General features: G+C 40.5%; 1 protein-coding gene across 6 annotated transcripts in view; it reads right to left on the reverse strand.

The window, feature by feature from the left end:
* The window catches only part of CDC20B (cell division cycle 20B), a 111,176-nt gene that overhangs the window by 82,262 nt on the left and 14,790 nt on the right, over positions 1-14,124 (reverse strand). For all 6 annotated transcript variants that reach the window (XM_064375975.1, XM_064375978.1, XM_064375976.1 and 3 more), the window contains exon 3: positions 2,711-2,939. In XM_064375975.1, the coding sequence (XP_064232045.1) occupies positions 2,711-2,939 (229 nt within the window). The remainder of the gene's footprint in view (positions 1-2,710; positions 2,940-14,124) is intronic.

The raw sequence follows: 14,124 nt of genomic DNA on the forward strand, positions 1-14,124 counted from the left end.
CCATAGTTTTAAATGATAGTGTAAAGAGTATCTGGTTTGCCCAAACTACGATCATCCTGCCAGGAAAGCATTATGGGATGCTTGCTTTGACAGCATTGACATTCACTACACAATCATGAGCAAATTATTTTGGCTCTTTCCCCCTTTCTACTGCAGAAAGATGTTTTAAACATAGTTTAAGATGGCATCAATGAAATGCTTTCTAAGTTAAAGTAATAGAAGAGTAAATGTTACTTGAATCAATATTATTCCTATCTAGTCTCTTCTCAAGATTGAGAAAGCCCTTTACCAGACTTTCAACTGTGCCAGAAACCTGTCAAGTCATTCTCTAAAACGAAATATCTGCCATATAACTTGTTCATCAGAGAAACCAAGGGAACACTGGAAAATCTTGGCCTTTTGCCATGTGAGAATCTCTTCTTCATTTGGACAACCATGGGCTTGAAAAACCATCACTGATGTCCCAAGAGCCTGGTACCTCAAGTACTGGGACATTCAAATTTAAAGTGATATATATTACATTTAGGGAGAAGAAGGATGAAAATACGAAATGTTGCTCAAAGTTTTAGATCTTGCTCTTTGTCCTGAGAAATTATGCATGCTTGCTTCCTTGTGCTATTTGTAGAAGAATAAGGGGAGAAAAAGGCAGCTCTCAGAACTTCAAATGAGGAAGAAAAAGTTGCAGTCAGAGTCTAGTACTGACAATCATTCCCAGTTATAAACAAAGAGGTCAGGTCCACCAGCCTAAGAAAGAAGGGACCTCACAGAGCATGACTGAAAATGAACCTCTCTGTAAATGTCCCTTTGGAATGCAAGGATCTTCAGTAACTGCTCTTCTAAAACAAAAAGAAAGAAATCCCACTAGCAAAGCACTGAGAAACCAATAGATCTGATTAATGCCTAGTGTTAAGTAGAAAATAAAATGGCCTTTCTTGTAAAATTCTTTTGGCTAATATCTGTCTCTTGGATTTCTGAATATCACACAATGTCACACATTTTTTAAAAAATCAATAAATTAAGATCCTAGAAAGAAAAGGGGAGACCCTAATTTTACCCAGAAAATCTTCCAAAAACAATCAGCATCAAAACTGTCCCTCAATTACAATGAGACACAAAAGATTTCTTTCAGAAGATAGTCATAACAATGACCTTTTTTACAATCCTTTATCTCCTACTGCTGCTTCCTTCCTCAGTTACTAAATACTTTCAGTATTAACACCTGTCCTTATATGGGGATTTCACTGGTTTGATAAAATCTGGGCTCCCTTTCAATCTGCAGAACTGCAATGTATCATCGTGTCTAATGTCATTGAAAAGAGTTGCATTTCTATTAACATTTGTCTTAATAAATATGCTGACAGTCAAATAATTATGTTGCCTAGGATTCTCAAAGGAAAGAACAGGAATTGCATCTGCAGATGATAGGTGACAAATTTTGCTTCTGAAGGATGGGAATGAAAATGGCTGTGCCCAAATGAGAATTACATATTTCAGAAAGAGAGTTGTGTTCGGGGCTCTGACAGGTTGATCGTGGATCCTACCCATTACACTGGGGTGGTTTGAAGCCTACTCCCCCATCTCTGCCCCATCATAGCCATCAGACTGTCTCTCACTCTCCTTTACTTCCCTTTTCTTCTCTTTCCCTTCTACTCTTGGTGGTTCTTCTTTCTTCCACCTCTTCCTCCTCCTACTCTTCTGTCTCCTTCTCCTCTCTTCTCTTTCTTTTTGCCTCTCCCCGTCCATTTGTCCCCCCCCCCCCCCCCGCCCCGCCTCTCTCTTGCTTCCTTCCTCTTACTTTCTCTTCCTGATTCTAGGGGACAGCAGGTAAGGTGATGAGTAATGCCAGCAGGGATGAGAAGCGTGGCCCACTCCGGCCTTCTTTTTGGTTTTGCTTTGTTATGTTGAGACAGTCTTGCTCTGTCACCCAAGCTAGAGTGCAGTGGCACGATCATGGCTTACCGCAGCCTCGACCTCCCAGAGCTCAAAAAGAATCCTCTCCTGATTCTTTTTCTTCTATTTCACATCTGATTACTCCATTACTAATGTATAATTTTGTTCTGACTCTGTATACCAGGAACCTTACCAGTCATTAAAATTCTATACTTTGCAAACAAAAATGCATATATGTGTGTGTATACATATATACATACACATTTATACATACAATCTTTACAAAAGTAATTATCTAACCAATGCAAGTCTCAAAAACACTAAAACTAAATTTGGCCTGAGAACTGCAACCTAACTTGGGATGTAAACTAACTGAAAGTCTAACTTAGTGAGTCTCTTCCAGTCACAGATGAGCTTCAGTCAATCACAGGCAGTCAACTGATCAGACCACGTGCAAATAAGGTGAACTGAGCTGTAGCCAATCAGGCCGGCTCCCACCGCACTTCCGATCCTGGTCCATGAATGCTACCCACTCCAACATGGTGGCATGGTTATCTGGTTGCCCATTGGCCAATGGTTCTTTACACAATTAACTCTGTTAAACTTAATTTGTGTAAACTTTCATTTTATTTAACACATACAGTACTTTTCTTTTGTTTTTGTGTCATTTCTCCCCACCTTGGAAATTTCTTACTCAATGGTAGAAAATGAAGAGTTGACTAGATGTGGCACTCCTTAGTTCTACAAGACAAAGTTTCTCTCAGGAATATATCCTTTATTCACATTGCAAAACTAGGCTGTGGCGTTTCTGGCACCTCACCTAGAGTCAAGGTCTCTTTCTCAGGCGTTGTCTTCAGCACTGATCCAGAAGCTTCTGGGAGGTAGGTGATTGACTCCTCTTCCCCAAAGGAATCAGCGGACAGAGCCCTAGTTTGACTTTGCCGCCACCTTGTGGTAATGGGGCTACTCGCAACAGGAACCTCCGCGGAGAGCCTCTTCGCAAAGTTGTTCTTAAAGTCAAAATATGTAGCATTAACTGAATCAAATACCTGTTTAACAATAAAAACAGCTGTAACTCCAGTGGCCTCAGTGATGCAAAAGTAAAACTTCCTTAGAAGATAATTACAAATAACTCATCTAGTACAACACCAATAAAATATACATAATGAGATTTTTTAATTTTTGTAACCTTGATGTTATTTTATATATTTATATATATTTTTGTATATAGTTATACACAAAATATGTTATATTTTATAGTTATATATTATTTAAACATAAAATGTTATTTTATATATTTACATTTATATATAAAATGTTATGTTTTTATATTCATAAAACATGTTATATTTTATATGTATTTATTTATAAAATGTTACATTTTTATATATTTATGTGTAAAATATTACATTTTTCTATGCAAAATATGTTGTATTTTTATGCGAAATATATTATTTTATATGTAAAATAAATATATATTTTTTTCTATCTAAAAAACACCAAAATGCCACTACATACTTAAAGCCTCTGCTTAAGGGTCAGTAGGTATACCAAAATAGTTTAGGGAGTAATTATATTTAGAAATATTACCTTTACATATCAGTATAAAATATGATACATGAAATAACACTATGTACTGAACATGCAAGATGTTTGTATGAAATTATAAAATTTCAAATCTGGATATAAACAGCAATTTTCTAGTCCAACCCCTTTATTTCACAGTTGGGGAAGCTGAGGCCTAAAGAAAGTAAATGATTTGTTCAACAGCTGTCCATCCCCTCTAAGAAACGCCAGGAGTTTGATATTTATAGAGCCTGTAGTAGTGAACTATGCCACGTAGCCATGTGAAATTAACAAACTGGAAATGAATTATCTTTTCACAAAATGACAGATAAGTTAGGTTAAAATCCTAGTCATAAAGAGTTCTTATAGAAATTGACAAGTTTACCAACCCAATAGAAAAATGGGGGCATAGGACATAAAAAGGCAATTCATAAAAGAGATACATAAATGTCCAAAAGATATTTAACCTCACTTGCAATCAAAGAAATGCATATTTAAAACAGGAATGAGACATTAGCAATAATTTTTTATGACAATCCCCGGCGTTAAAAATGCCAAAAATAAACACTGGCATACACTCCTGGTGGGGGTTAAATTAGTATCTGGAAAGGACTTTTGGACAATGTACATCAAAAGCCTTCAAATATGTGCATAACTTCTACTGACCCAGCAATGTCAACCCTAAGAATTTAAAAAAGAAATCAGCCAGCCGTGGTGGCTCATGCCTGTAATCATAGCTCTTTGGGAGGCTGAGGCAGGCAGATTGCTTGAGCCTACGTGTTCGAGACCAGCCTGGGCAACAAGGCAAAACCCTGTCTCTACAAAAAATACAAGAATGCACGTGGTGGTGTTCAACTGTAGTCCCAGCTACTTGATGGGGCTGAGACAGGTGGATTGCTTCCTGTAGTAAGCCACGTTGGCTCCACTGCACTCCAGCCTGGGTGAGACAGAAAAAAAGGAAGGAAGGGAGGGAGGGAGGAGGGAGGGAGGGAACTAAGATTTCAGCCAAGATGGAGAAAACATTCAGCATTTACTGAGTGCGTACTATGTATGAGCTCATATGTTAAGGGTTTTACACATGTTCGTATTTAATACTAAGAAACATCTGTGAAGCAGATCTTATTTATGCCCATTTTATCAATGAAGAAACTGAGGCTTAGAGATAAAGTGAATTGTCCAAGACTACACAGTAAGTGAAGATACCACACCGAGGCTCACCTGTCTGACCTGAGTCCAGGCTCTTAACTGAGAACATGAGGGTGCACACTGCATTTTACATGTTTGTAAGGACAAAAAGATGTGACATAGAGACTAAATGTTTACCCATGAAGAACTGACTAGGCAAACTAACTGGACATCTCTAAGAGGGACTGCTCTGCTGCCATCAGAAATGACATACATTAGGGAAATGTAAACTAAACCACACCAAAGCACCGCTTCACATCCACAAGGATGGCTAGAATTTTTTTAATGGAAACTAATAAGTATTGGTAAGGATGCAAAGAAACTGGAAGCTCTGTACATTGCAAGTGTAGAGAATGTGAAAAGATGCAATCACTGTGGAAGATTAGTTTGGCGGTCCCTCAAAAAGGTAAACCTATGACCCAGCAAGTCCACTGGTAGGTATATGTACTCAAATTCATGTGCACATACGTTCATAGTAGTACTACTCACAATAAGAAGGTGCAGACAGCCCAAACACCCATCAACTGATAAATGCATAAACAAATCATGGGACGGGTGTACATATGTAAGGGAATATCACTCCCAAGAGGAATGAGTTGCTGATACACATCATAATGTGCATAAACCTTGAAAGCATTATGCTAAGTGAAAGAAGCCAGACAGGCAAGGTCACATATTGTATGATTCCATCTATATGAAATAGCCACAGCAAATTCCATAGAGAGAGAACACAGATTGGTCATTGTCAGGGATTAGGCGAGGAGGAAATGGAGAGCACTTGCTTAATGGCTACGGAGTTTTCCTTTGAGGTGAAAACATTTTGGAACAAGAGAGAAGTGGTGGTTCTGTAACAATGGGAATACACCAAAGATTACTGAATTGATGACTTCAAAGGTTATTTTTAATATGTGAATTTCACTTAAATAAAGCTTTTTTAAAATGGTAACATAGGATAATAGTGAATAAAACATGCAAATGCTTACAATATATTGCCAGCTGTAAAACAGTGACTATAAAACAGTATTCCAATACAGTCCCACTTCCTAGATATAAATGAAAAATAGGAATGGAATATGCTATCATGTTGAAGCAGTAAGCATTGGTTCAGTTTGGGTTTTTTACTAAGCGTGTGCGAGGGTGCTGGCCCACCCTGCCTGCAGCCTCCAGGGGGCAAGGCCGGCTCTCTCTCCACTGCTGCTCTGTGCTCTCCTCACCCACTGACCCAAGAGAACATCTTTCCCAGGAGACAGGAGTCAAGAGGTTGAGGCCACAGCTGTTGTAAAGAGTGCTGTTGGGGGTCAGTTTCTCTGCCTTGTAGTTGTTCTTGGTTTTTGAGTAGGAATGGGAAAGATGAAAAGAGCACACACATCAATCGGGCATCTCAATCTCAGAAGCCTAGACTAGGGGACAGCAGGTAAGGTGATGAGTAATGCCAGCAGGGATGAGAAGCGTGGCCCACTCCGGCCTTCTTTTTGGTTTTGCTTTGTTATTTTGAGACAGTCTTGCTCTGTCACCCAAGCTAGAGTGCAGTGGCACGATCATGGCTTACCGCAGTCTCGACCTCCCAGAGCTCAAACAATCCTCCTACCTCAGGCTCACCAGTAGCTGGGACTACAGATATGCACCACCATGCCTGGCTAATTTTTGTATTTTTTGGAGAGACAGGGTTTCACCATGTTGCCTAGGCTGGTCTTTAACTCCTGGGCTCAAGTAATCCTCCCACCTAAGCCCCTCAAAGTGCTGGGATTCCAAGCATGAGACCCCTCAGAGGGCCACTCAGACTTTCATTTCCCCACTTTTTTTATTTCTCTGTGCTAAGAAAAAAACCACAGTACCAACTCAGAAGCTAATGGGGTCTCAGCCCCAGAAACCGAGGGAATCTCTCAAACTTTCATGCTTGTATTTTAGCCTCAGCAAGAACACATTGAGACACATAGTCTCATTCCATAAAAGATGTTAGAAACTTAGACTTGTCATGAATTTTCCCACTTTTTAAAGTGTTTAACTGATTCTAACTTTAAAAAAAATACTGTAGGACTGAACGGAGCATGTCTGTGGGCCACATTCAGGTGGGCTACGTTTGCAACCACTGCAGCATGTCAGGTACCCCTTACCTCACAGGTACCGAGAAACAAAGAAGACACCGTATTGGAAGATAGACTCAGTTTGCAAAAACCATGGCAGAGGAGAGAGACACTTGTTCAAAGGTTTCCTTGGAGCAAAATTCCAAGAAAATTCCAAAATTTAAATATACATTTTTAAAAATCTGTGTTTAAAAGAAATTAAAGAATAATAATTTGATGCTATGTCAGCTAAAACAATTGAGAAATTGCACATTGACAATATCCTACTGCCTTAGCAGGTCTGAGTTTCTGTGGCTTGTCTACCATCACTCTGGCTACCCTGAATGTTTCCCACTTGGGATGCTCATCCCCAGTTCTCTGCCAGGGTAACTCCCAACCACCTTCATTTCTGGGTTCAGCCATCAACTCCTTCAGGAAGGTGTCACTGACATTCCCTTCCTCCCGATTCCAGACTAGGTTAGGCAGCCTATAATGGTCCCAGAGATATCCAGATCCTAATCCCTGGAACCTTTAAATGTTACTTCATATGGCAAAGGGCTATGTAGATGTAAGTTCAGGATGAAGTTAAGTTGAGGTGGGGAGACTATTGGGAATTTTCCAGATGCGCCCTAAATGCAGTCACATGTATCCTTGTAAAAGGAAGGCAGAGGGAGATGTGACTGCACACAGAAGAGGAAAAGTAATGTGACCACAGAGGCAGAGATAGAAGTGATAGGGCCACAGGCCAAGAAATCCTGGCAGTCACCAGAAACCAGAAGGGGCAAGGAATGGATTCTCCCCTAGAGCCTTTGGAGGAGGCCAGGTCCTGCTGACACCCTGGCATCTCCCCAGTGAAACTGAGTTTGGACCTCTGGCCTCTGTAACTAGAAGAGAATATGTGTGTTTAAGCCGCCAAGTTTGTGGTAATTTGTTGTAGCAGCCCTAGGAAACAAATACTCAGCCCTCCCTGTGCTTCCACATTTGCCACACGTGCTCCAGCATGACCACCTTGTTTTAATAACATTTACCAAACACTTAATCCATCCCAAGCACTGCGATATATGAATTAGAGGGACTATTTTAGTTTCATCACAACCCTGTGAAATGCGTACTATTATTATTTCCCCCATTCTACAGAGTTGGAAGACAAATCTTAATGGGGTTAAGTAATTTGAGCAAGGATCTAGAGCTAATAGGCAGTGGATCCAAGATTCAGTCTACTACATACAGCTGTATAGATCATTGTCTCTATGAATGGCACCCTCTGGAATATGCAGTGCACAACCTTCACAACCAACCAGAGCAACCCTGCCACAGTTTGAACTCTGGCAAATCAATCTAATTCCTGTGCTAAAAAGCAGGTCTGCTCATATTCCACTCATCTATTTTACTTTCTCTCCTGCTATATCATATATTCCTCAAGACCAGGGACTTTGTCTTCTACCTTACTATCCTCGGGGCATTGGTATCTAGGAACCCCATAATAAATAAATGGATGAATCTCTTCCCCTAAAGGCAATTAATACTAAAAAAAGGCACAAGGGATTTGAGAAAGAATCCAAAGGCAAGGAAATATGTTGTTTTCCTTCTCCATTTAGGAAGATTCTCAGGCCGGCACCTTGGCTCATGCCTATAATCCCACCACTTTGGGAGGCCAAGGCGTGGGGATCACTTGAGCTCAGGAGTTCAAGACCAGCCTTGACAACAGGGCAAAACCCCATCTGCACAAAAAACACAAAAAATTTGCCAGGCATGGTGGTGCATGCCTGTAGTCCTAGCTGCTCAGGAGGCTGAGATGGGAGGATGGCTTTAGCCCAGGAGGCAGAGGTTGAAGTGAGCCAAGATCATGCCACTGCACTCCAGCCTGGGCGATAGAGCCAGACTTTGTCTCAAAAAAAAAATTCTCAAATGATCCAGAGGAAAATAAACATTTCTGCAGAAACTAGAGAATGCAATAAATAAAAGTGTATCTGGGCTTTTAAAACAAGTTCAAGTTTATAGGGCCAGATAAATAAAACCCAGAGTAATGACAGCACTTTCAGAGCTGATACTTGTTAGTGATCTATTAGCAAAACATGACAAATAAGAAAAATACCTGCCCTCCGATAGATAAATGTATTATTTTTCACAGTTTTCCAATAGGAGGAGGAAGTAACTAGTAATTCGTTTGCTGCCAGTCCTAGATGGCACAAGTCAGTGGAACCATGCTAGCCTGAATAAATCTCCCGTGGTGGACTGAAGCGTTTAGTCTCTGGCCTTCTGCTATTCAACTTATTGTCAGAAGCTTGAATGGAGATTTATTTATCAAAATTGTTGATTGCTGCAAGCTGAAAATATAGGTAAAATATTAAAGGACAGAATAGAATTCAGAATAAAGTCTGACACAAGGACCAAAGCAGGAAAATTTAATTCAATAAGGATGCATGAACAATATTCCCATTTAGATGTTTTTTCATTGCACAGGCATAAGATGGAAGAGAACTGACATGCAGTGGAAAAGACTGGCAGTGTTAGGCAGCCACCACTAGAATATGAGTGAACAGTATGGTGAAATCGCTGTAAAAAATCAGTACAATTTTAGGTCCCATTAACAGAAAAATAGTGTCCAGAACAGGAGCAATCAAAACTCTGTCTCTGCACCACTCAGAATGAATCTGGAGAACTACATCCAGTCCCAGGACTGTTCTTCAAGAAGGGAGGTGGACAAGTCAGGATTCGAACCCTGAGTTCATTTGGAGGAAAGAGACCACAGTGACAGGGGTCAGGGTAAACACAGTAATGGGGCAACACCCCAGCACATGCAAGGGTGGAAACCTGGGATGTTTAGTCTAGAAAAAAGAAGACCTAAAAGGGTCCAGCACAGTGGCTCACATCTGTAATCCAAGCACTTCGCGGGGGCCAATGCAGGGGGATCATTTGAGTCTGCAGAGCACAGGGTCTATAGAGCATCTTGAGCACCCACCCGCTTCCTTCCATTGCGCTGGCCAAGGCTACCTTCACTAAGACTCTTCATCTATCATCTGGACCTGCTGCTCTGCAGACCTCCTGTGGCCCCTTCCAGGTATCTTCAGCACACATGGACAAGCTTTTTGATGGTGTTCTCCAGGCCCTCTCCTTCTTGGGCACTGATACAGTGGTTTCTTATAAAACAAAATGTCTCCTGATAAATGAAACCAATGTATTAGAAATCCAAGCACATTGCGGAGGGACAATGCAGGCGGATCACTTGAGGCCAGGAGTTCCAGACCAGCCTGGGCAACATAGTGAGACCCCGTCTCTACAAAAAAAAATAATAATAAATAATCAAAAAATTAGCTGGGCATAGTGGCATGCACCTGTGGTCCCAGCTACTTGGGAGGCGAAGGGGGAAGGATCACTTGATCCACGAGGTCGAGGCTGCAGTGAGCTATGATCACACCACTGCACTCTAGCCTGAATGAAAGAGTGAGATCCTGTCTCAAATTACAAAAAAAAAAGAAGACCCAAAAGGAATTGTCTTCAAATATTTAAAGGGATGCAATTTATGAATAAAGGAAAAACTTACTTTATATTGCTCCCTATGATATAATCAGGACTCATGAAGGGGTAGATTCAATTCAGAGAACTTTGAAGGAGAGCACAGTTTGAATATAAAGTACAATTCTGTCAGTCCCTGCACTAGGGACATATGGTTCATAGTGGTATAGATTAACATTAATAATTATGTATTTAATGATATTTTAAATTTTTTCAATTTTAATGTAAAGTTTTCCTTATAAAAAATTAATTTGAGAAAAACAAATTGCATTTAAATACTCATTTGTTAGTAAGAGTATTAAAATGTTAAGCAAATAAATGATATACAGATATGGCAAAAATCACAGAGGTGGTATTCCTTCAATGACTACAGTGAAGAAAACACTGCTGTAGACTGTGCTATTTCATCTTCAGTATTTTTAAACTTCTGTTCCAGGATCTATCTCCTGCTGAGGAAATGCCTGTCGCATAGTTTTGAATGACTCAAGTATTTATTAATAGAAAGGAAGAGGAAGATAAGAAAAGTAAGACAAAGAAGGGAAAAGGTATGAATGACTCGGTACTCCAAGCACATCAGGTCAGCTTGTTTACCTGTACACTCATAACTTAGTGACACTAAACCAGGAGGAATTCAGAGCACCAGAGCCAAAAATAGAAAAGAACCCAGAGGGGTTACAAATAAGGTCAGGAAGTAGCAGAATCAAACAACTGAGAAAATAGAAACAAATATATCTACTGACAATTTGACACACAAATATCCAGTGGGTGGGAAAAATCTAGACATGCCAGAAAAGACCTGCTGGTGATGCCAGTCTTGCTAGAACCTCAAGACAAAGATAAAAGTAGCAAAGGCAGCCCAGGTAACCATACCTCAATCCCGTTCCTTAACCTCTGAGTGTGTGCCCCTCCCACCCACCACAAACAACGACGCAGCATTCTGTCCACGAGACATTTCAAATTTAGTGTCTCAAAACTGTTTCAAATTAGTCATGAAGACCAAAATGTTCATCTTCTCATGTTTGAACCTTCAGTGCCCTCCCATCCTAGTGGGCAATATGACCCACACACTGTCAAGGTCATTTTCAGGTAAATGTCATCCTTTATCTCCATTACCAGCAGCTGCCTGCAGGGTCTACAGAGCATCTTTAGCACCCACCCACTTCCTTCCATCATGCTGGCCAAGGCTACCTTCACTAAGACTCTTTATCCATCATCTGCTGCTCTGCAGACCTCCTGTGGCCTCTTCCAGATAACTTCAATACATATGGACAAGCTTTTTGTTGGTGTTCTCCATGCCCTCTCCTTTCTGGGCACTTATACGGTGGTTTCTTATAAAATAAAATGTCTCCTGATGAATGAAACCCCTTGAATTAGTCTGTTCTCACACTGCTAATAAAGCATACCTGAGACTGGGTAATTTATAAAAGAAAGCAGTTAAATGGACTCACAGTTCCACATGGCCAGGGAGTTCTCACAATCAGGCAGAAGGTGAATGAGGAGCAAAGTCATGTCTTACATGGCAGCAGGCAAAAGCTTGTGCAGGAGAAGTCTCATTTACAAAACCATCAGATCTCATGAGACTTATTCACTACCACGAGAATAGTATAGGGGAAACTGCCCCCATGATTTAGTTATCTCCACCTGGCCCCACCCTTCACACGTGGGGATTATTACAATTCAGGGTGTGATTTGGGAGGGGACACGGAGCCAAACCATATTACCAGTCCACCAGAGTGCTACAGCCATCTCACCTCCCATGTTTTCTTCTACATAAATGTATTTACCTATTACACAGAAACAGTTTCATGAAGTTGAAATAACTTTGGTTATGAACTTGAAAGTTCAAAACTCTATTCTTCATTGTTCAATTCACTAGTTCTGTGATCTTGGCTGAGTTAACTCCTTCCATTTCAAAGAATTATTGTGAAAAATATAATGTGTATACTAAAGAAGATTGTGTGCAGTATAAAGCTCTCTAAAAATATAAGTCATTTATGTAGCACTCAGTTATTTGCCGACTTATAATCCTTCCCCGTCTCATGTGTGTTCTCATATTTCCAAAGTTGATTTTACACTTGTGTGACACTGGCTCCTTCCCTTGCACCTTCTTTGTATCCTTTCCAGTGCCTGAGTTGGTTGATAACTGAGTCAACTGCTTTATCCCATTCTTGACCTAGTAGCTTCCTCCTGCCTTCACCAAGAACTCATCAATCTCTTCCCCTCCTATAGGAAGCCTTCCTTCATCTACTGAAAGAGTGCTGGTGATTTTTCTAACACACTACCCCTTTCACAGAGAAATGTGCCATTTTGATATATCTGTAGTCTGAGAATAGAGTTAGCATAGACTAAACATGGAAACAATCACGGCAGATCCCCAGAAGGATGAGAGATGATGACATCAAAATGTGTGCAGAGAAAGACTGCCAAAACAAGGAAGAGACATGCCAGCGGGCGTGCCAGGGCCAAAATCTGTGTTCATCAATGTTGTCCAGTGCACAATTTCTCCAAAGTGCTGTCTGAATGTTTGGTTAATGGGCTGGTATGAAAATTTATATATCATACCTTCATTATTTGAAGCTCTTAAGCCTTAGGAACATTAAATTAACAAACTGGCTGTGATTTCATCCTTGACAAAAGACATACACGTAAGTTTTCAAAGTTGTATTCATATGATATGGAATTTTGTGGTCAAACCAACCTCCACATCAGGGTGCATAAATTGTTTCTGGTTGTAAAAACTGGCTTATTCAGCAATCACTTGCAAGTTTGTAACAGCATAATGTTGGCCTTTTCAAATACATTCATCATCTATGGATCATTTGATAAGAGTTTCTGTACTTACAAAACAGACTAGAAACTATCACCATGATTTTATCAAAATAATATCACCCATTGGGCCCTGCCTAAGCAATGGTCAGTCAGCATCCCTGCCAGAGATAACCACTCTGTCTTTCTACCTCAAAACACAGTTATAATGGGTTGGGTTTACACAGCTCAAATAATAGCAGGTATTCTATGAATTAACTTTTAAAATGCATGTTCCTGAGCTATTTGCTTGTACAGCCTGAGGAGTTAAAATATCTAGTGTTTTCATAGAGACATGAAACACATCCACTACGGAAAACAAAGAGAAACCAAAGATTCTCGTTGCTCTGAAACCAAAAATAGGTTGAGGTCTAAAGGTTCTCAAACTGAAATGTGCGTGTGCGTCCTGAGAGGATCTTGTAAAAATACAGATTCTGACTCAGGAGTTCTGGGGTGGGGCCCGAGATGCTGTGTTTCTAACAAATGCCCAGGTTGTAGTCATGTCGAAGGTCCTGGATCCCACTTAGAGAGCAAGGCCAGAGAGCTTCAGTAACATAGCAGTGTTCATGTCATATAAACACAAGGAGTTCGGCTTTTTAAACAATTCAGCCAGAGAACACCGAAGTAAAATTATCAGGAAGTGATACAACACATTTGATGTACATTTTTGTTCTTTACTAGGAATGATGTTTAAAAGGGAATACTTTCTGCATAATCATTCCTTTTTCTATTGTTTCCATTCTTACTCGGCCATGAGAGTAGGAGTCAAGTGGTTTCTCACACAGGTTTGACACAGTAGGCTATGGGCTTTGCTCAGCCACCTAAAAACACACATGCCACAGAGCGGGCACCAGAAGAGCAGGCAGTACCCTGAGCACCCCTCTAAAGCTCCGCAAGCTAACAGTGACGGGAAGGGCACTCCACAAGCAGTTTAGCTCATTCCCTGCACTTTCTGGAAACACATCGTGATCAAGGCGAACAATGCACCTTCACCCAGAACTTGCTGTCTTACACAGAGCAGAATTTAAAGTGAATGCCTTTTAGGATATGCAGCCCTCAATTGCCTCCCTATACCTACTCCTAAAATTCATGACCGTTA

This window comes from Aotus nancymaae, unplaced genomic scaffold, assembly GCF_030222135.1.
Source record: "Aotus nancymaae isolate 86718 unplaced genomic scaffold, 86718_ANA_hifiasm-v0.15.2.pri h1tg000014l, whole genome shotgun sequence".
Taxonomy (NCBI): domain Eukaryota; kingdom Metazoa; phylum Chordata; class Mammalia; order Primates; family Aotidae; genus Aotus; species Aotus nancymaae.